This window comes from Rosa chinensis, chromosome 6 (assembly GCF_002994745.2).
Source record: "Rosa chinensis cultivar Old Blush chromosome 6, RchiOBHm-V2, whole genome shotgun sequence".
Taxonomy (NCBI): domain Eukaryota; kingdom Viridiplantae; phylum Streptophyta; class Magnoliopsida; order Rosales; family Rosaceae; genus Rosa; species Rosa chinensis.
Genome location: NC_037093.1, coordinates 45833138 through 45855083, shown reverse-complemented (window position 1 = coordinate 45855083; position 21946 = coordinate 45833138). Strand labels below are relative to the sequence as shown.

At 38.8% G+C, this 21946-nt stretch overlaps 5 protein-coding genes and 1 non-coding gene across 9 annotated transcripts; 4 read left to right on the top strand and 2 right to left on the bottom strand.

Moving 5' to 3' along the window:
* The first annotated feature begins 2110 nt into the window (after window positions 1-2110).
* Window positions 2111-2877, top strand: LOC112168947. The gene has a single exon (XM_024305882.2). The coding sequence runs from the start codon at window positions 2153-2155 to the stop codon at window positions 2627-2629; it is 477 nt and encodes a 158-aa protein (XP_024161650.1). The 5' UTR covers window positions 2111-2152; the 3' UTR covers window positions 2630-2877.
* Window positions 2878-6059: 3182 nt separating this feature from the next.
* Window positions 6060-6139, top strand: LOC112174937. The gene has a single exon (XR_002926247.1). It is a non-coding gene; the product is annotated as a small nucleolar RNA snoR53Y (small nucleolar RNA).
* A 787-nt stretch (window positions 6140-6926) lies between these two features.
* LOC112168927 (calmodulin-like protein 3) lies at window positions 6927-7796 on the top strand. Its single transcript, XM_024305858.2, has one exon. It carries the CDS (start codon window positions 7213-7215, stop codon window positions 7675-7677), a length of 465 nt encoding a protein of 154 aa, XP_024161626.1. The 5' UTR covers window positions 6927-7212; the 3' UTR covers window positions 7678-7796.
* A 6212-nt stretch (window positions 7797-14008) lies between these two features.
* On the top strand, window positions 14009-16568 carry LOC112174571 (uncharacterized CRM domain-containing protein At3g25440, chloroplastic). Of its 3 annotated transcripts, none has more exons than XM_040509734.1 (4): window positions 14009-14468; window positions 14575-14862; window positions 14945-15352; window positions 15877-16568. In XM_040509734.1, exons 2-4 carry the CDS (start codon window positions 14587-14589, stop codon window positions 16423-16425), a joined length of 1233 nt encoding a protein of 410 aa, XP_040365668.1. In that variant the 5' UTR covers window positions 14009-14468; window positions 14575-14586; the 3' UTR covers window positions 16426-16568. The 3 variants fall into 3 exon arrangements, with proteins under 3 accessions (XP_040365668.1, XP_040365667.1, XP_024168130.1); XM_040509733.1 differs by having other exon boundaries at window positions 14553-14862; XM_024312362.2 differs by having other exon boundaries at window positions 14550-14862.
* Window positions 16532-18281, bottom strand: LOC112174572 (protein FAR1-RELATED SEQUENCE 5). Its single transcript, XM_024312366.2, has 3 exons — window positions 18093-18281; window positions 17320-17892; window positions 16532-16976 (listed from the first exon to the last, which is right to left on the bottom strand). Exons 2-3 carry the CDS (start codon window positions 17842-17844, stop codon window positions 16767-16769), a joined length of 735 nt encoding a protein of 244 aa, XP_024168134.1. The 5' UTR covers window positions 17845-17892; window positions 18093-18281; the 3' UTR covers window positions 16532-16766.
* Window positions 18282-18887: 606 nt separating this feature from the next.
* Window positions 18888-21295, bottom strand: LOC112172855 (protein FAR1-RELATED SEQUENCE 5). 2 transcript variants are annotated; one of them, XM_024310351.2, is made up of 3 exons: window positions 21103-21295; window positions 20082-20551; window positions 18888-19246 (listed from the first exon to the last, which is right to left on the bottom strand). In XM_024310351.2, the coding sequence occupies exons 2-3, from the start codon at window positions 20448-20450 to the stop codon at window positions 19043-19045; spliced, it is 573 nt and encodes a 190-aa protein (XP_024166119.1). In that variant the 5' UTR covers window positions 20451-20551; window positions 21103-21295; the 3' UTR covers window positions 18888-19042. The 2 variants fall into 2 exon arrangements, with proteins under 2 accessions (XP_024166119.1, XP_024166118.1); XM_024310350.2 differs by having other exon boundaries at window positions 20082-20509; window positions 21103-21294.
* Between the last annotated feature and the right edge of the window lie 651 nt (window positions 21296-21946).

The following is a 21946-nucleotide window of genomic DNA, read 5'->3' as shown; positions in this document are numbered from 1 at the left end:
TCTCCAGGTCCGCTTCGTGCTTGTGGAGCTGGATCTCGGTTATCTTGTCTTGCCAGAATGGTTCGATCATTTCACCAAAGTCTGTACCCCTCAATATCTCCTTTGTTTCGTCCGGTGTTCTATCCTTGTGTGCATCGACCACTCTCTAGAAGGAACTGAGCGTGCACTTCTGCTGCTTCCACTCTATTTTAGCTTTTTGCACCTCTTTCTTCTACACTTCCTTCTTCTTTGTTCCTTTCTTTTCCTTCTTCGGTTTATCCTTTCTCCTCTTCTTTGTTTCTTGTTCTTCTGAATCGGCTTCCACTTGAACTGTTTTTATTTTTGGCTGCTGTCTTGTCTTAATTACAAACCTCTTCGTTGTCTATTCGCCTTCCGATTCTGATTCTTCTTCAATTGATTGGTCTGAATCATCATTGACGTCCTCATCAGTAGATTGTTCATCGGAAATTGCCTCTTCTTCTTGTCGCTTCCTCTTTCTTATTTGGTCTAATTTTTGTTGTAGAGGCTGGTCAAATGTTGACTCTGTACCTTGGTTGGAACTCTCTGAACTTCGGATATCTTCTTCAGAGTCACTGATCAGGGTGAACTTTGGTCTAGCCATTCTGCGCGCAAGCAAAACCAAAATGATCATCTTATAATTAAAAAAAAAAAAAACATTACTGAAAACTAAAATAGACATTATGGGGTGGCAATAATGTCTCTACTGCACCCCAATAGACCAAAAAGTGATCATTGTCCCCTAGTACAAAGTCTACTGGGGGCCAATAATGTGTCTACTACCCCTCAGTAGACCAACAAAAAAACACCACATTTACATTGCAATAACAGATTACTCACATTGTTGAACAGAGAATAGATCATTGGCCCCCAATACAAAGTCTACTGGGATGCAATAATGTTATATCTTTTATGGTTAGGACTCCACAATAGGCTTTCAATCAGTCTGCATTTTCACTCAATTTACACTTTATATTCAAAAACCAACTTTCATAACTATATTTCGCAAGTATGATCCACAAATCCTAGATTTCACAGATTTTCGCTCATCCAAAGTCGGTTTCACAAAATATGAACCAAAATTAAGCTATTAACAAGTTTACATCGAAGATTTATGCAATATATTCCGCAGAAAACATGAAATTCTGAAAATGAAGTTAGAAATTGAATTTTTACCTGTTTCGATGTCTCCGAAGCCGGAAAAAGGGAGAACCGTTGCAGGACTTGGAAGCGTAGTTGCCGTTCAACTGTGAGAGAGAGAGAGAGAGAGAGAGAGAGAGAGAGAGAGAGAGAGAGAGAGAGAATCGGTTTGACATCTGTGAGAGAGAGATTACTGACGAGTCGTGCGGTTTTAGTGTAGTGGCACTACCATAATATCATTTTTTCGAAGCCTAGATGAGTCATGACACTGTTGAATTGGGTAATTTGGCACAAACAGTTGAAGGTGGAGTGATTGGGGAAATTATTGCCCAATTATGGGTAAGTGGTCGCGCTCCCAATACTTTATCATATTGTCAAAAGGAACACTTAATTTCTATATTATTTATTATCTTCATGATGGATGACTCCAATAACACATCCATCAGAATTTCAATAAAAATTGATACACGCGGCTATAGAAAACAGTAACGCCAAGCTCTCTCCATGGCCATCGTGTCTTCCACTCAGCTTGCTCTACTCGTTCTTGCATCAGGTAGATATATCATCCTAACTCCTAAGCCCTAACATATCCAATTACTATACTTTGAATGTATCAAATTTTTATTTTAGTTGCTTGTGCAAGTTTCAAAAATAATGAATAGGTGTTGCCCCACAATTTGTTCATATTTACAATTTCATATAGTTGAATGTCAAAGTAAATTGAGATGCAAATTTTTAATTTATGGTAACTAACATTAGCTTACATTGCAAATGGTGATGACATGCAGTTGCAGTGATGAGGATGTTTGTGAAGGCAGATATAGGTATTTGCTAATGAACTTGTAATTACAAAGGTCTAAAGTAGCAAAGACCCTCTAATTATTTCCATTTTCTTATTTCCAATTTTTTTTTAAAATAAAATAAAATAAAATAATTCAAAAAAAAAAGAAAAAAGTTTCCTAATAACAAATCGACCACATCACCACTCCACAGCCCAAAACAAAAGAACCAAACAATGGCGATGGCCTCCCTCCGCTCCCAAATCCACCGCCTCCCTTCCCTCTCCAAGTCCCTAATCTCCAGATCCTCCGCCACCGCCACCGCCACCGCCGCCCCATCCTCCTCCAGGAAAGTCTCCGACCGAATCGTCAAGCTCTTCGCGATCGACGTCGACGGCCGGAAGCGCGAGATAGTGGGGCTCTCCGGCCAAACCCTCCTGAAAGCCCTAGCCAACAGCGGCCTGATCGAACCGGCCTCCCACCGCCTCGAAGAAATCGACGCCTGCTCCTCCGAGTGCGAGGTCAACATCGCTCAGGAGTGGTTCGATAAGCTGCCGCCGCGGACCTACGACGAGGAGTACTTGCTCAAGAAGTACGCTAGGGCTAGGGTTCTCAACAAGCACTCCAGGCTCGGATGCCAGATCGTCCTCACCAATGAGCTTCAAGGTATGGTGGTTGCGATCCCCGAGCCCAAACCCTGGGACATTCCGTAAGATTTTTTGGTTGAATTTGTGCTTGTTGAATTGAAATGGAGACTAGGGCTTTATTGTGGTGGTGCTTTTGGATATAATAATGTGCTCGCTGCTAGCTCTGGTGGCTTTTTTTGAACCAGCTTTTTATGTTGTGGCATAATGTGCTTGATTCTGTGTAAGAGAATTGCCGTTCAATTTCATGATTCGGTTATCATGTTTAATTGTTTTCTCTAGTAAGAGAAATGCTGTTTGATTTCATGATTCGGTTATGTTCAATTGTTTGCTCTGGTATCAGCTGCAATCTCTGATTTTAGCTTTAGGTGAGAATTGGCCAAATGTAGGAAATAAGGGAGAGAAAAATTGAGTACCAGATTTGGGGGTTATGTAGAATGGCGATCAGAAGTGCAAGTCTCATGCTTTTTGAGTAATTCAAGTGGTCCTCTAGTCATAGGGGGTAGATTTTTTTTTTATTTTTTTTTTTTAATTAGGAGCAGCTTGAGGCAAGAAAGCTTAAAATTTGACTTGAACCTATTTGAATGTGCATTTCTTTATGTGAGTAATTGCAGTTTAATATGTTTTGCTTGAAGAGAGAATTAATTCAAGTGAATAGATCACTTTGAAATGTTGCATAAAGAGAAAGTACTGCAAGGAATCGGGCAAAGGAGGTTTGCAGTTTGAAGTTTTAACTAGTAATAGTGTTACAGTTACAATTATGAAAAGATTGTTAAACTTTGATTGTTGGTCCTTTCTAATATTCATGGGTGGGTTATAGTGGCTTGATCTAGTGGTAGCACTGAATCATAATAGCGTGTAGGAACTTGATATTAGTGTAGTGTGAGAAGCGATACAAGGTGGTTTGCTTATCAGCAACCTGATTTGATCTCGAGGTTCTGAGTTCTGCCAAGTGGAAATGTGTGTCATAACATGTGGGTGCCTCTAGGAAGGATGTAGATGACTATGCCACTGTCAGCGACAAACTGTAATGCCCCACTTAGGAAACTTTTGAACTCTGGTAGAATTATGATTCTAGTCTTACGGGTTTATTAGAATTATTCAACTCTGCTTGTGCATGACTGTTGAAAAGTGTTGCAGGTATTAGTGTACATGAAAGATCTCAATCGGATAAGAGAGGATATAACTTTGTTTGTCTTGCCCTAGCATTTTCCTAACTGCACTGGGAACCCAGGAACCAGCAGTTCATAATAAGCCTTAGCATTTTGCACTTGGCTTTTTTTCTTCTGTTATGATAATTTGTTAGCACCCGGGGGGAGCTAACTTTTAGCTCCCTAGGTATTAAATATGTACAAATTTCTATAATATCTTTCCATCATGCTGTTCTGGAACATAATAAACAGCATGCTGGAAAGGAGGGAGAGTAGTGTTAGGAATAGAGGTTCAAATTTGAAGCTTTGGTTTTAAGAAGGCAGACTTTTGTTATTTTACTATGAGTTACTAGAACCCTTCAAGAAATACATATACAAGATATTGATCTTAGATTTTGTAAAATATAAGATCATATACTTGTAAGCGTGAATCTGATATCCTGTTGGCGATATGGATGATTTGCTCTTGCTTAGAAGAGTCCGTTTAGTTCCTATGATAGGATAGGATAGGGTAAATGACTAAATCATCCCCCCACCCCCAAAAAAAAAAAATATTAGAAATATGGTGCAATAAGTGGGAAGGCGTTTCAGATATGAACCCTTTATCACTAATCTCGTCTTCCTTCAACACACATTAGATCTAGTTAGTTAACATGTCCAGTCCGAACTTGCACACGATACAGAATGGATTTTGGATTTACCTTGTGTTGGATTACCTGAGAAGCTTTTCCTCGGGCTTAGGTTACTTGGCTTGGCCACTTGATCTGTACACTTCCATTTTCTGGCCATTTGACCGAGTTGGGAATGCTCGTGAGAGTAAATGGATATCTTATATGTTTTATCTCTTGGATGTGAATCATGTGATCTGTGTGGAACTTGATGGTTAACACAATTATATATTTCTTTTGAGTTCCTATGAACATCGCCTTTGTTAAAAGGTTATGTGAGCTTGCTTCTCAAAGAGAATTTATCATGATCATGATAATCCGCATCATCCTTCATCCTGCTCAACTGTATTTTATACATTTGAGTGATGAATTATAGCGATTAGATGATGCCATTGTGCACAGCTCTTATATCTGCTACACAACTTTCAGAACTATTTAAGGGAAATCTCTGGTGTACCAATACTCTTTAACATGTATTAGATTAGTACTGTAAGTCTCTGCATTTCTAATAGTAGATTGCAGACATTCGTTAAATGACCTAACTAACCAGATTAATCATGGCACATAGGTACTTCACAACCATGGGTTTTTGAGAAAGTTTGGCAATTGCCGAGTAAGGATTCATCATTAGTACTTAATCATTGTACTGTTTGAGGTTTGATCTGTACATCAATACGACCAGTGATAGTCTTATACCAGTGATACTAGATATGAGGGACTGAGGAAGCAAATCACAAAAATGAAAAATGTGTCAATCTATGCATTTATATAGCGGCTCTCTTCAAACTTAAAGCACAATTAATCTCAAAAGCAAAAGACTCTATTGGAATGTATTCGGTATATATAACTTCCTCGCAGACTTTAAACTTGAAATCATTTCACCTCCTACCCAATTCGATGGGATTGGATTGATCATTGCTCTCGCTACAAAGCTTCCTTGCCATTATAAAAGAACATTACGAAAGCCCACAATGGGATATATGGGCTAAGGCATCCAGTCTATCCGAACCGATCCGATCCGCTAAGCACAACTATAGCTACTGAAATTACAGAAGTACCACTTGACCAAACAAAACCCTAGTCTGCCAGTTTCCTATATAAATACTTCAATCTGAGAAACAGAGCATAACTCTTTCCGGGTCTTAGTCGCCGCTGCTTCTCGCGCCCATCTCTGCTTAGCTTCATCCTCCTTTGCTATTTTGTTTATAATTTCACGATTGTTTGTTCTGAATAATAAGCAAGTATAGCTTCTTGGCTGGGTCTCGATCTCGACGACCCAGGCAACTGATTTTCAAACCTTGCGAAATAGAATCCGTCAGTATCACTCGCCTGAATTTGACCTCTTTCTGATTCTTCAGGCCCTTATATTACTGGCACATCTTTTTTCCCCCAATTTATTTTCTTTTTACCAAGTAATTTTCCTTCTAATTTATTTATTTAGGTGTGTTAAGCAAACGCACTCTGTCCCAAAACCGTCAATGTTTCGAGGCAATTTCTTCGTTTGCGAAATTGAATGGAAAAAATCCACCTTACTCGCCTGAAGATCTCTATTCCCATTGGTCTTCTCGGCACATGGATGGATTACATCCCATAACAAATCGTTGATTAAGTTTCTTAACAAGTTTGTGGGTGTTTTATTTTTATGGATTCTCTTATATATATATATTGGTGGTTCAAAAGCTTCCCTGTGATGTTTCAGTTTGAACCATGCTAATGCTGATTATTGCATGATCGATAATTTCAAATGTTCTGAGGGAAGTAGCTGATGAACTTGCCAATGAAAGAAAATACTAGTATATTTTCCATATTTGAAGTTTGGGGATATAGTTGATTAGACCCGAAAATGTTCGTAACCGTTGCGGAATTTGAGATTGAATGCTGGTATCAAATTGGTCTTTCCATCTGGTAACTATAGGAGGTTTAAAATTGGGACGGAACCTTAAAATTTGCCTAACTTGTTGGAACATCAAACAAAAGTCTTGTTTAAGGCTAAAGTTGGGACTCTGGCCGAGGCACTAGATAGTAGATACTAAAAGCACAGCTAAGAAGGCCAATCACAAAACCACTCTTTTGATAAGTGTCAAGAAACAAGTAAGCATTTTGTTCTCTCCAACCTAGTGCACATACAGTGTCTGTAGACGTCACAACTCACAAGCATTTGGAACTTGAAAGTCCGAAAGTCCTAATTTGAGAAAAGCGCGCCCCTCCTTAAAATGGGATTGAGAATATGTCACAAACTTGGATATATTAAACCAAAACTGCAGCAGCAAGGCATTTCTAGTCAACAAAATATTCCAAATTCGAATCATTTTTCTAATTAATCAACGAATAAGGACTAAAATTTCGACATAATAAAAGTCTCAGAAACAAAAATATAAAAGTCGAGTTCTAAATTGAGAAATCAGCGCCACCCTAATCGGATTAAAATATGTCTTTAGCCGGAATGGCTGCAAAGAAACGCGGTTTTTAGAAAAACCTACTTCTTCAACCACTTGAAACTCATGATTTTAAGCGCGTATTTACCTATTTCAACCAAACTTCATAACCGACGATGGAACGCGTTTGATGGCCGGCGTCATACCCCTTCTTCCATTTGACTCTTTCCCCCCTTTTCTTTAATTTCACCTCCATTTCCACAACAACTCCATTCCCCACGCACCACAAATGCATTGCCTCCTTTCCTAACAATTAACCGCCTTTGGCAACCACTTTTCGTCTCCATATCTCTCTCTGCCTCTCCATTCCTCATCTGCCTTCTGTTGTTGTTAATCCTCTCAATCACTTCGTTTTCGCAATTAGCTTCACCCCTTTTGGTTTTACGTCGACAGCAATAATGGACAGAGCAGAGCTCCAACGGGTTTTCCAGATGTTCGACCGGAACGGGGACGGCCGCATCACCAAGCAGGAGCTGAGTCACTCGCTAGAGAATCTCGGCATCTTCATCCCCGACAAGGACTTGCACCAGATGATAGACAAGATCGACGCCAATGGAGATGGGTTTGTAGACATCGACGAGTTCGGGGCGTTGTACCAGAACCTGATGGACGAGAGGGACGAGGACCCGGAGGATGACATGAGGGAAGCGTTCAATGTGTTTGATCAGAACGGCGATGGTTTCATCACCGTCGATGAGTTGAGGTCGGTGTTGGCTTCCTTGGGGCTCAAGCAAGGGAGGACGTTGGAGGATTGCAAGATTATGATAAAGAAGGTGGATGTGGATGGAGATGGGAGGGTGAATTTCAAGGAGTTTAAGCAGATGATGAAGGGTGGTGGCTTTGCTGCTTTGAGTTCAAATTAATGTAATTTCCATGGGAGGATTTGTTAGAGGAGAAGAGCAGCCTTTGTATAAAGGATTTAGAGGTCTCTCTCGTGTAATTTTATCAAAAGAAAAACAAATTCTTTCATTTCATTTTGTCATCTTTGGCTTTTGATTTTTTTAGTGATGGTGATCTTCGTTACTTTTATTCTGTTCTTCCTTTCATATTTTGGTAGAGGCTCTAGGGGAGTAGGAAGATAACTCTTTCGTTTTTCTTTCTTTCCTTTATTCATGAGCAATTTTTTTTCTCCCTGTTCTGGTGTTGTGAGAGTGATCGAATGTTTTTGAAGTTTATTTGACGTTACAATGGATACGTTATTACTCAACAAAGAGTTATAGAATTTATATTTCTGTTTTTGAAAATTCTTGTGTATCTTATGAATTGTCATGTTATGATTAGCACTCATGGAATTATCACCATGTCCGAAACATTATGCAAAAGAATGTTAATGTTGGTGAACCTTCAAAGCCGCCTCTTACATTAATTAGAGTTGGGCGGATGTGCTTGAGTGGTAAACAAGTTGAACTCGATCATGAAAAGACTCTCTTGCTGCAAACGATCATTTTGTTTATATAACTCAAAAAAATTTGAGGTAAACAAGTTGAACTCGATCATGAAAAGACTATTTTGCAGCAAACGATCATTTTGTTTATAAAATTCAAAAAATTTTGAGATATGCTACAACAATTTTAGTATACCTTTTACAGGATGATATAATAGGGTAGCTCTAACTCCGAGACTTTAGTTTGGGAAGAAGAAACACCACTATGGCTAGCTTCTCCTCTCAATCAAGATATTTACGCACACATAGTTGTCTTCATATCAATGAGTTTGAACCAATATTTGGCAAGGCTCACGTGACAGATAGGTGGGCCCGACCCATAAGGCGGAATGATTGACCGTGGCACATTAAAAATTTACAAAGTTGATTCTCAAATTAGCCACGGCACATTAAAGATTTACAAAGTTAATTCACAAATTTATGGTAGAAGATAACATGTTCAGAGAACCGTTACTGAGATCAAATGACTCACAAGGCTTAATGAATGACCGTAGACCCACAAGTTGTAATGAATGACTGCGGCTAGCACATCAAAGAGACTGATTGTCAGGAGAAACGTTACCAAAGTTTGAATGAGCATCAGGAGGTGTTATTGCCAATCATCAGTTACAAAACCTGATTGATTGCTCATGAAAGAATCAATCATTGATAACGTCAAAAATATCACAAACATGAATACTGCTGAGATTGCTTCTTTTCCTTCATTCAATAGTTTAGCTTCACTATAAAAAAGACCATAGGATTCATTGTTAGAGGTCCTCGACCAAACGCTCTACACGATTACTCAAATTTTATCTCAATACATTTCAATATTTCTGCAACACTTATCAATCTTCACATGTTTATCTTATTGCTTTTATTTACCGGTACTTATCGTTCTTGCACTTTACATTGTCGTTCTTTAGATTCCAGGAATTTATCTTTTTGCTTGTTACTTTGCTACACTTTATTTCCTGCGGTTGGTTTACATTCTTGTTTTTTTATCTTCCTGCACTTTATTTGCTGCACTTTTACATTGCTACACTTTCGTTTATGTTATTTATTTCATGTTGTTTACTTTACATCATTTACTTTATACAAAATCACAAAAAAAATCATCATTACTTCACTTTCACCTCAATCACCGAGTTACACAGCACTGCTGCCAGATAAGGCCGATCTATGCTAAAGTCCTTGCATTCAAGGCATAGAGAACCCCGCGGCTGAGATCGATCCTTCCTCGGCCCACAATCAACTTATCAGAAGTCAGATCGGCGTAAGATCTACAATCTAGAACAAAACCTCGCTTGGCCTACCGGCCACAAGTTGGCAGGCCCGCGCACACGTCACCACTCCAGAAGGATACGTGTAAGCCAAAGAAGCCCTCGACCCAGTGACACGAGGCTGAGACGATTTTTGAGAGAACAACTTTTGGCACGCCCAGTGGGACCACACTTGGTGAATGTTAGACCATTTAGTGAGACATTACATATTATGTATTTTCACTAATGAGTTATCATGAGCCGAATTTACCTGGTTGTCTTTCAATAAATGATTACAGTGGCCAGTATGGCCAAAATCAATTGCATGATTTTGATGGCAGATATAGCTACAATGCGTACCAAAGTTTTGTTAATTTAAACTGCCATGCATCTTGGGATTAACAAAATCCCACAATACTACCTCAATATGGCTTTGATCACCGAAATGGCTATGGTAGCCAACATGGTTATGGGCAAGCCAACGAGCTGTATGATAATTGTGGGCAAACAGTTAATGCACCATGCAATCGTTATGATTCAAATTATCATCATAACAACCAAGACGACTACAATCAAATAGGGCCCTACAACAATTTTGATGGCTTGAGTTGCCAGCTTGTACGAGAGACTCCACTAGCCGCGCTGCAGCCCTTGTACGATCAACAAGTTAATTGGTCACAATCAAATGGTCGAAGGAAATGTAAGCTCTTGGGCAGGTGATGTAAACTCTTTTGACAAAAGCCATAAATGTGAACATGATCATTCAAAAAGGGGTGGTAGAAATAGCCACACAATTTTCTATTTTCAGAGAAGAGATGAAGTCACACCTGAATAATATGAAGATGCTGAGACATCAAAAAATACTGAAGGAGGCAAGCCACCGTAACCAGGACCATGACATCCAAAAAGAAGTATTTATTGATGATCATATGGAAACTCGGCCACCTGTTGTTCTTCCCTCAAAAATGGAGGCAAACATGGTAGGTCAAAATTTGCAAAATGTCAAGGAGAATGACCATCACATGGTTGAGTGTACAATTAACGAGACTATTCATATGGATATGGTTCTCGAAAAGAAAGCCGACCTCAACAGTCCGCTGCTTGATGAAGATCTTAATCTTATAGCAAAGGAATGTCAGCTCACTCAGCATAATGTGGTCAATGGTGATGATTATCTAATTCAAGATGTCATGCATGTTGACATGATTATTGGAAATAAAGCTGACTTGGAGAAGTCATGGTCAGATAAAGTGGAACCGATTACATTTGAAGAGCATATAATTTCAGCTCACATGAAAGTGGAAAAGAAAACAAATCGCAATCATTCCCATTGGTCAATAAAGATCGACCTTGAAAAATTCAAAATCCATGCCGAGAATACAAAATGTTCTAAACTTGAGGTGAAACATTGTTGGCCACCTCCATAACGGTACACATGATTTTTACATTTTATTTTCTTGCTTTAGCTTCTGCAGAAAATCAAATAAAATAAAATAAGTAAAAAGTTGTGTTTCTGGGAGCCGTTGAATTACTCAATAGGCATGAAACTGTAAGGCCGAAATATTTATATGATTACGGCTAGACAATATTTGGATGTCATTCGAGAATGAGGTCAACTTTGTTTATCAGTTCCTTCACCACTCGGCTCGAGCCGAGGCTCAAGGAATTAGGGGAGGGCTACATATATATCACGAACTCAATGACTAGCCCCACAGCAAAGGACAGCAGTTGAACGGTCGTGTTTAGCGAAGGGCCGCAATTAAATGGCTGTGGCTGGCAAATGAAGGTAGATGAATGGCCATGGTGAAACAAAGGATTGCAGTTGAACAATTGAATGACCGCAGCTAGTGAAGAGTCACAGCTGGAAAAGGCTGCAGTTGAACGGTTGTGGCTAGCGAAGGGCTGCAATTAAGTAGCAGTAGCAAGCGAAGGACCACGGCTAGCGAGTAACAACACATGTATGGCCACTACATAACAAAACACTGTGTTTGAATTGAACCATGGTTAAATGGCCATGAAGTAATGAGATTAGAAACATGCCAAATATTTAGATATGTCAGCGAGATTAAGCAAAAAGCGTATAGAGTGTGCCTTACCTATTAAGCTTGCAATATTATCCTTTAGTCCCCTAACCATTCGGCATCCATGCCGAAGCTCAAGGGACTTTGGGGCGGGGGGGGGGCTAAGCCCTACATGGAAGACAGGTGGGTAGGGCCACAAGGAATTTGGCATAGAACTGTTGTTGAACTATTGAATAGTCGCGGCATAACAAAGAACCATGGTGAGTGACCGCGGCATGATGAATGTCAACAACGCTTATAGTGTGTTCCTTGCCAAGTGAATTTTTTGAAAATATTCTTTTAATCCCTTAACCATTCGGCGTCTATGCCGAAGCTCAAGGGAGTAGGGGAGTTATGTTTGAACCAATATTTAGCAAGGCTCATGTGGCAGATAGGTGGGCCCGACCCATAAGGCGGAATGATTGACCGTGGCTAATAATATTTGGTAAGGCTCACGTGGCATATAGGTGGGCCCAACCCATAAGGCGGAATGATTGACTGCGTCACATTAAAAATTTACAAAGTTGATTATCAAATTAGCCGCGGCACATTAAAGATTTACAAAGTTAATTCACAAATTTATGGTAGAAGATAACATGTTCAGAGAACCGTTACTGAGATCAAATGACTCACAAGGCTTAATTAATGATCGCGGACCCACAAGTCGTAATGAATGACCGCGGCTAGCACATCAAAGAGACTGATTGTCAGGAGAAACGTTACCAAACTTTGAATGAGCATCAGGAGGTGTTATTGCCAATCATCAGTTACAAGACATGATTGATTGCTCATGAAAGAATCAATCATTGATAACGTCAAAAATATCACAAACATGCATACTGCTGAGATTGCTTCTTTTCCTTCATTCAGTAGTTTAGCTTCACTATAAAAAGGACCATAGGATTCATTGTTAGAGGTCCTTGACCAAACGCTCTACGCGATTACTCAAATTTTATCTCAATACATTTCAATATTTCTGCAACACTTATCAATCTTCACGTGTTTATCTTATTGCTTTTATTTACCGGTACTTATCATTCTTGCACTTTACATTGTCGTTCTTTACATTCCAGCAATTTATCTTTTTGCTTGTTACTTTGCTACACTTTATTTCCCGCGGTTGGTTTACATTCTTGTTTTTTTATCTTCCTGTAGTTTATTTGCTGCACTTTTATATTGCTGCACTTTCTTTTATGTTATTTATTTCATGTTGTTTACTTTACATCATTTACTTTATACAAAATCACAAAAAGAATCATCATTACTTCACTTTCACCTCAATCATCGAGTTACACAGCACTGCGGCTAGGTAAGGCCGATCCGTGCTAAAGTCCTTGCATTCAAGGCATAGAGAACCCCGTGGCCGAGATTGATCCTTCCTCGGCCCACAATCAATTGATCGGAAGTCAGATCGACGCAAAATCTACAATATAGAACAAAACCTCGCTTGGTCTACCGGCCGTGAGTTGGCACGCCCGCGCACAGAGCCGGCCCTGAGGGTAGCTACCTGAGGCAGCTGCCTCAGGCCACCAGCTTCTGGGGGGCCTCTGAAGCTTTGAGTTCCAGTATGCTTAGTATAATATATATCAACTTTGCGAGTTTGAAACTGGTTGGTTGTGTTAGTGCGGTGGTGATGTGGTCTTTGCTCTATCTTGGTAATTGGGATTCGACTCCTCATGATGACTTTTGAGACCTGAGTTTTTCCTTCTTTTGTTTTACATTTTCAGTTCATTTTTTTCTTTTATAATCTATAAACAGTAACATAATTTTTATTATATATTTTTTTCTTGATGTTATTTTTATAATGGAAAAATTGATTTTCTATAGCTATTTGAAAAAAAATTATTTAAACTTCATGTAAGGCCACATTTTAACTATTTGACTCAGGCCTGTACAATCTCAGAACCGGCCCTGCCCGCGCACATGTCACCACTCCAGAAGGACACGTGTAAACCAAAGAAGCCCTCGGCCTAGTGACACGTGGCCGAGACTATTTTTGAGCGAACACAATGTTGATAAAAGATTTAGGAAAGTTTTACAGTATATTAATTTATTGATATATCAAATAGACTTAGTTCGATACAAATGTGGAGTAGTTCCATATAAAAGTAGAGTAGTCATATACTATCCACCAATTTATGGAGCCAGTCTACCTCTAAATTAAATTAGTCTACTTAATGTATCGATACATTGATATATCGTAGACGAACCAAAAGATTCAACAATCGCAATACTTTAACAGTTGTTTATGTATACTCGTCCTTGGAGAATCAATTTCATAGTTCAAGACATTAGGAAGACTGCTTGTGAATTTCAATTCTATCATTTTCAAAAAATTCATAGAGGAACTAATTTTGTTGCTGATGGTTTGACGAATTTTGAACACTCCTTATATATCTCCAGTTGGTCTAAAGGATGGACCTTTACAATCTTATCATGCCTTAGGTGCTGGTTATTGTAAGAGAGGCTCCTTGTAATCTTTGTTGCAATCGGAAAAATCTGTTGTTTGTGTAAATCTGAAACTACAAGGCTGAAGTAAAAATGCCACAACCACTGGGGCTTAAGTGAAAAATGTCATAACGCTAGGCTCCAAGTGAAAACTCTTAAAACGCCGTCGTAAGGTACAGCCGCTGCTTTCTTTTAGTCCCAAAATTGAGGATATACCGGCAAATTAGAATTAGAACTGCAGCCAAATTCAATCCAATTCTATCACCATTAAGGTCCCAGACCCCTGATTTCAAAAGGGTACAACTCAAATGTGTTAAATTCTCGTCTTCTTTTGGGGGGTTCCAAACGGACAAGGGCGTCTCCATAACTCAAAACCCAATGCAGAAACTAGTGTGGATGACTCTTTCTCGTTCCCCGCGTCTTCTCAAACCCCATAATCACCTCAAGATTCTCAAAAGCAGGTACCTTTCTCTCTCAAATCCCATGACATACATACCCATGTAATTCAAATCAGCATTTCATAATCCGACCTCACAATGCAGTAGCTTGGGTGGTGTTGTATGCAAGGTGTTCGACGAAATGCCTGCTTGTGCGGACCCAATTGGTATTGCTAGGCTTCCATTGGAGGGTTACAGATGGGTGCATTCGGCTCCAGACCACAAAGCTGCGGCGCCATTGGAGCGTTCTGGAGAAGGTAAAGTCGATGATGGTGGCGGTGGTAATGCTAAAGTGAAGAGGAAGAAGCTCAAGGGGAAACGAGCTGTGGTTAGGTGGCTCAAGTTCTTCAGGTACAAGAAGAAGAAAGATTTCGAGAGAATGACCGCGGAAGAAAAGATTCTACACAAATTGAGAAAGGTAATCAACTTGGGTACTTGTGTTTTGTATAGACTTGGAGTTGTGATGTAACTGCTTATGCATTGGGTGCTGTTGTCAGCAGGCTCAAAGGAAAGAGGAGAGGCTACTGGAAGCTCTTAAGAAGATCGAGCCTTCGGAGTCGGCAGAAACCGCCCATGATCCGGAGATATTGACACCCGAGGAGCACTTCTTCTTTTTAAAGATGGGGCTCAAGTGCAAGAATTATGTGCCCGTCGGAAGGCGGGGGATATACCAGGGTGTGATTCTGAACATGCATTTGCATTGGAAGAAACATCAAACGCTGCAGGTGATAGTCAAGACATTCTCACCTGAGGAGGTTAAGGATATTGCTTCTGAGCTGGCGAGGTTGACAGGAGGGATTGTGCTCGGAATTCATGAGGAGTACACGATTATTATGTATAGAGGGAAGAACTATTTGCAGCCGCCAACAGAGATTATGTCACCTAGGATCACTCTCTCGAGGAAGAAGGTTCTGTTCTACTCTACTTCTATTAAATTTATGACTTTTACAGAACAGATTTGGAGTTAGATGTCTGCACTGGGTGCATTCGAACACTACATAATAATGTGCTCTGCTTTCTAACTGCTTATTGAAGATAACTTCCATAGACATTTTTCGATTCAACTGCTAATTATGTCTTTGATGGAATTGATTGCAAATTTTTCTTAAAATGTGCTCTTAGGTTCCCTTCTTGAATAATAACTAGTAGTTTGTGAGTGCTTAATTCTGTCGGCCGTATTCTTGGGGTGATGCTACTTCTTAAATGCAATTTTCACTATATAATTTGGTAGGGTTATTAGTGTCTGTGTTTGGTAGGGTTTTTAGTGTTTGTGTCCACTTTGCTTAGTTACAACTAGATCTCATGATCACTGAACACTGGTCAGATGCTTACAGATATTGAAATTAAAACTAGAGCCCTTAATCATATACTTGAGACTCTGTCCATCATTAATTCTCATTTTCCTCTTTTTGTTCTCTCCCACGCGTTACAGGCTTTGGATAAATCAAAGTATATGGATGGCCTTCGAGCAGTAAGGAAGCACATTCCGAAGCTGGAACAGGACCTTGAGTTGCTTAGAGCACAGGCTAAAAGAAAAGTTGAATTTAGTTCTGATGCTTTTGAAGAAACTCCAGAAGATATTGAGAGTGTAGAGTCTGAGAGCTCCTCAAACTTAAAGCTGGAGCCTTCAGATAAGCTCAAAGAAATTTTGGATAGAAGAAAGGAGAGCCCTGAGGATGACCTTGTAACAGATGGAGATATGGCTTCGGACTCCGAAGATTTATCAGATATTTTTGAGACTGACTCTGACAAGGAGACTGAGAACAAAGCGCAACGACCTCTGTATTTGGAAGAATTTGAGAAGTTCCCAGTTAAAAATGATGGAGAGCCTGATGATTTTGAGGATCATCTGCGTCAAATATCCATGGACTCAAAGAAGGCTAAATCACTGAACAAAGAAGATGCTAGCTTGCCAAACTTTGATGAGGTTGATAGGATATTTCTGCGTGCTGCTTCACTGTTAAAAAAAAGAAGAAGATGAGACATTTGTAAATTGTTAAAGATTGCAACGCGATTGTTAGATGTTTGTTAGTTTCCTGTTAATGTTAATATTTGGAGCCAGGATGACTTTCTTTTGTGCTGAAGTGTTGTGTTGAGAAGGGGCCTCCCATAAATTATGAAGGAGATTACAGACAAATGATGCCTTCTAAAAAGGCATAAATGTTCATTCTTTTGGGGCCCTATGCTAAGCAATACATTGGAGGCAATGCACATCGATATCCTCTAGGGTTCATCAAACTCTACATCATCGGCCAATACAAATTAATGTTAAAATTAGCGGCATCTGCATCAAGCCTCAACAACAATGTACACGTAGCATTGTTAATCTGAGTCCTCAGATTGCTCGCTCTCTAGTTCTCTTATGTTCTTCACTATGTCTTGAACTCTTTCTGACAAGTGATCACTGTGGTCTTGGATATCTTTCAAAAGCCTATTCAATTGATCTTGATATGCTGCACACTTACGTTTACATCGCTGTCTCTCATTGCTCAGTTCAATGGTCAGCTCCCTAATTTTCCGATCCTTCTCATCCTGCAAATCATAACATGAGAGATACAGTATCAGAACAAAAGACTGGGAATCATTGTCCCATCATTAACACAGACTTCCTTCTGTGCTTTCATTATTTTAAGAACATTGCTTTAGCAGCAATTTCACTCCCATAGTTTAAAAATGTTGCATACAAATAATTCAAGGACCACAAAAATGTTATTGAATTCAATCCATACACTGACATACGTGGTTTTGAAAAGTTTAGATTAGGTTATCAGTCAGGAAGTAAAATATTGCAAAATCCGTCAGCTCTGCACAAACTTTACAGTTCAAATTATGTCACAAAAACTTCCTATGTTATCAAAGAGAATTAGACACACACCTCATTGATCAAGGTTTTCCCAGATCCTCGCCACGGAACTTTACTCGGAGACATCAATGTGTGATTGTGCTCCTTCACAAACTTGGTAACAACCCACTTTTCCCCATCTCTTAAAGCTACCCTCAGCATTGCAGCACAACCTTCTCTTGTCACAGGCGGTGGAGGAAGAACTCTATTGTCCCTGTACACATACTTCTTGTCACGAAAACCCTCTTTCGAGCAAACGAAATCCTGGCCAATCACCATGTTATTCATCCTCGAACGACGGTTGTGATGAATCCTAACTGTAAACCCAGTGTGCCTGCCATAAGCAATGTAAAACTCTCGAGCACTGTCTCTAGACTTGAACTCCATTCCTATGTACGGCTCAATGGGATTACCCATCAAATGTGAGCGTCCATTAGACAGTTCTATAATCTTATCTACTTCACCTGAGCACAAATCAATGTCATTTGGAAGCTCACAACTTTGGCTCTCATCTGAATCAAATGGGTTGTTGTTGTTGTTGTTACTCTCGCTTTCCATTATTACTTCTAGAACCAAATTCACACAAGCTCTACACCCAGCACAACTCTGCAAGCAGCAAACCCACCTAAAATTACTCAACTTTCTTATTCATTTTCACCAAAACTATAGAATCTGATCTAAAACATAAGAAAAGAAGTACACCCATGTATAACTGAGGTCAAATTGTTCAGAAAAACTGAAACTTACTCTAGATTATCTGAACTTTCAAACCCAAAGTGCTTACATTTCGGAAAAGAATTCCATACCTGGAAATCGGCAGGGGAGAAATACCAAGCTCCAGTCTTTCATCAGCTCCCACTTGTTTTCTAAAAATGAAGTGAGAGAATCTTTTCTAAAAATGAAGTGAGAGAATCGCAAAACAGTGTAATTCTGCGTCAAATTTGCAGAGGTCTGGACACCCAGGGCCAGGGGTCCCCTCAAACGACAAGTGCAATGATGTCAAGAAACGACGACGTCTAAGTACAGGAATAAATAAATAAATAAATAATGACTTGGAGATGATTTTTCTTTCAAATAAATAATAATATAGGACTCCCAGATTATTATTATTATTTATTTTTTTTTTAAAAAGGATTATGGGCAAGAACTCATAATAATAATTAGGACTCCTAATTTGACAAGTTCCAATTCAACAGAATGTGGATATACTGGTATCTGAAGTAGAGCTGGAGCTTTTGAATCAAACACAATTTTAGAACAAAAAATAAAATCTTTAGGTGTAATCCAGTAAGCACACCCTTCTAAAGTGAACACTCATTTTAGTTGGCAACTGTGCAACACTAGGTTTTTGAGGATCTATGCATTGTCAAGGGACAAAGGATCAGAAGATCCATGAGCTTATTGAGCATCAAGATCGATTATGGGAACTATATCGTGGGCAGTACGGATTTCTGAAAGATGCTGAAGAACATATAAGCACTACTATCTTCGATACTTGGAGTTATAACTCTAACTCTAACTCTAACAATGTAGCATGTTACTGGTGAATGAAGTGGTGTTATGCTGTTTCTATGCTGAAACAATTGAAGTTTGTGTCAAAATGAGGAATAAAAGGACCTTTTCTTTAATCAACAGAAACCGATTCTAACATAAAGTTCAACACTGTACATTCATGGGTGATGGAGTTGGATTCCAATGATTCACAAACCAAACCCATAAGTAGCAAATAATCCTAGAGCTAATTTCCATTACAATACTATTTACGGTGAGAATGTTTTTGCGTTTCAGATTCAACTTTTCTCACATTGTCAACAATCGCTTTTATCTTTGCGGAAAGTTCTTCTGTTTCTGCCTCAACGTTATTTATGAAACTGAGTAGTTTTTCTCGATAAGCTGCACATAGTTGATCCTGATGATCCAATTCCATCATAAGTTCCTCTATTTTCTTATCCTTGTCGCCCTACAAGCATGAATAAGCAGATAAGCCATTTGTAGAAACTTAACTGATTCAAAATGTATCAGACCTATAAAAAGTAAATATAAAAGACAAAAAAGGAAAATTCACAGAACACATTAAATATATCAAATTGTAAATCAGGGTAGGTCTTTCAGTTTTCACCAGTTTCTGCAACAATACAACTTTGTGAAAGCTTCAATTTCCAACTTTAGGGTTTCAACAAAACCACATCCAAGTCTTTTGCTTGACAGAAAGGTTACTACTGCTATACGAAAGAGAAAAGCTTATTACATTTAACTCTGTAATAAGACCACTATCACAGAATCTTCACCAGTTTGGACTATTCATCAACAACATTTGAACATCTTCCGGTGCTTGCTTATCCCTAAAACTCAGATCCGTATTCTGCTTGGTTTCCTTTCATTAATAGTTCATTTACACTCAAGTGAGATATAAGATGAGGGAACCATCCATTAATGTGTGTCATTGAAGAACCAAATGACTTCAGTTACAATGCCTGATGCAGCGACCATGCAAAGATATATAGCCTATGAAAATATTACTATAGTAGATTTACCATGCCATAATGACATAAAACTTCCCCTATATGGTATAACATGTGTATGCAAAGCATAATCAAATTCAACTAAAGCTAATAATCTTGAAGGACATTAAGTTCAGTTTGGGTTCGTAAGATCACCAAAAGATTGATATAGGAAAAGAAAAAGATGGAGAAAATCAACCAAGAAACAAGGACCTTGAAAAAATAATAATAAAAGATATACGATGAACAAGGAAAGTGATAATCCAGGTAGTTAAGTAACTTAAAGAAGCTCACCGCTGTGCTAAACTCATTGGCAGTAACAATGAGAGGATGATTATGATCCTTTACAAATCTTGTAACCACCCATTTTCCAGATTTATCCACCTTCACCAAGATTGTGGCATTGCAACCTTCTCGTGCACTAACTCTGGGCTTTTTTTCACGTCCAAGATTTCCCTTATGGTTGGGAGAAAAACCTTGTTTGTTACATCCAAGCCGACGGGCAAGAGTTCTCCCATCAATACCTCGACGACGCTGCATAACACGGACAAAAAAACCGACTCGCCTGGCATACTCAGTATAGAATTTCTTGGCATCTTCTTCGGACTCAAATTCCATACCAACATAAGGTTCTATAACGGAACCTCCTTCTGAATCGCCCATGTATACTTCAACAGACCCATCAACTGACCCAACTTCCTCCTCCTCCTCATCCAAATCCACTGTCGTAAAATGTGATAAATTCCATGAACATTTATGCAGGTCTGGTACTCATATACAAAATTTGTTAATAAAATGAAACTTGATCAAATACCCAGTTCATTATTTTCAATAATCAAGTTGGCAACATGTAAACTACCTTCATCTTGAAGCAATATCAACTTCAATTTTCTACTACATTTACTGCTGGTAATAAGTGCTAGTTCAACTCAAAAAACAAAGCTTTCTGCTTTCATATATTCATTCCAACAACCCAGATGCTTAATATGGATGAAATCAACACCAAAAGCCATAAATTGAGCAATGATATCTATACCACCATATAATGCTACTGCCCCAAATAGTTACACAAGGCTCAATCAAAAGATCTGAGAATTCAAAAAGCAAACTTTCTTCACCACATTTTCTCACCAAAAATGTTCTGCATGTGTTGCTTCTCAGTTAAATTCAACAACTTTTTCAAGCACTGCTGAAGAGTTAGTAGCATTGGGTGGGTATTAAAGGCCAGATTGCACAAATTTTTGAAACAATAAGAAAAATTGTTGGAGTTGAAAGAGTGATAGAGCTAGCTAAGCCTGAAAAGAAAGGTACTTACTTTTATTGAAAACCGGAAATTTAGTGGTCTGAGTAGCTCTGAATGGTATCAGAGTCCGAAGATCTTCTTCTGGGCTTTCATGGATTGATTTGGGAGACCAGACAGGTGCAGAGGAAAGGGTCAACCCTCATTAGCGAGTGACGTTAATTTCTCTTCTTCTTCTTCTTCTTCGTTCTTTTTCGTTTTTACAGTTCACATTGGTTTTTATTGGGGAACTGTAAAGGCGGAAACGACGTACAGACGGCGCCGTTTTGGATTGGACTGGGACTATACGACAGAGTCTACAGTATTATGTCTTTATAGCGAATCTATGTCCTTCTCTTTGACCTAGAAATAGAGATCACATATATCTGAAAAAAAATTTCAAATATATTTCGGCTCTGCGACACTACATCTCAAAGCATAATAGTAACTATTTTATAACATTAGTACAAGTTTTGGACAGGAAAAAAAAAAATTTCTCACACACTCTAAATCTAGCAATATACTTCCCATACACTCCACTAACTTATTTTTATTCCTATTTATACAAAACTTTCCACTTTTTCTCTATACTTTTCAAAACCACTCACTATTCATCCCACTAATACCCCACTCCATCATCCTTTTCTTTTATTTTATATCTTTTTTATTTTGATAAAGCGTGGTGAGCCCATCTTGAACTTATTTGTTTAGACTATAATTGCAGCTATATTTCATCATCTATATTCAAAGGTAAGCAGTTAAATTTTACTATTCATAATTTCAATCGTTGACAGACTTGAGTTAATTGCTATCTGTAATATTACTAGTAAAGAATTGAAGAAAGAAAGAGAAAAGTTGAGAAAGTTGAAAAACTTTAGAG

Coding starts and splice junctions, on each gene's coding strand:
- LOC112172855 (XM_024310350.2), bottom strand. Junction 19,247..20,081: donor CCAATGAGTTTAGCACAGCG/GTGAGCTTCTTT, acceptor TCATGCTTGTAG/GGCGACAAGGATAAGAAAAT.
- LOC112168947 (XM_024305882.2), top strand. CDS start 2,153: ATGGCGATGGCCTCCCTCCGCTCCCAAATCCACCGCCTCCCTTCCCTC.
- LOC112174572 (XM_024312366.2), bottom strand. CDS start 17,844: ATGGAAAGCGAGAGTAACAACAACAACAACAACCCATTTGATTCAGAT. Junction 16,977..17,319: donor GGAAAACCTTGATCAATGAG/GTGTGTGTCTAA, acceptor TATGATTTGCAG/GATGAGAAGGATCGGAAAAT.
- LOC112168927 (XM_024305858.2), top strand. CDS start 7,213: ATGGACAGAGCAGAGCTCCAACGGGTTTTCCAGATGTTCGACCGGAAC.
- LOC112174571 (XM_024312362.2), top strand. CDS start 14,386: ATGCAGAAACTAGTGTGGATGACTCTTTCTCGTTCCCCGCGTCTTCTC. Junction 14,469..14,549: donor CTCAAGATTCTCAAAAGCAG/GTACCTTTCTCT, acceptor CTCACAATGCAG/TAGCTTGGGTGGTGTTGTAT. Junction 14,863..14,944: donor TTCTACACAAATTGAGAAAG/GTAATCAACTTG, acceptor TGTTGTCAGCAG/GCTCAAAGGAAAGAGGAGAG.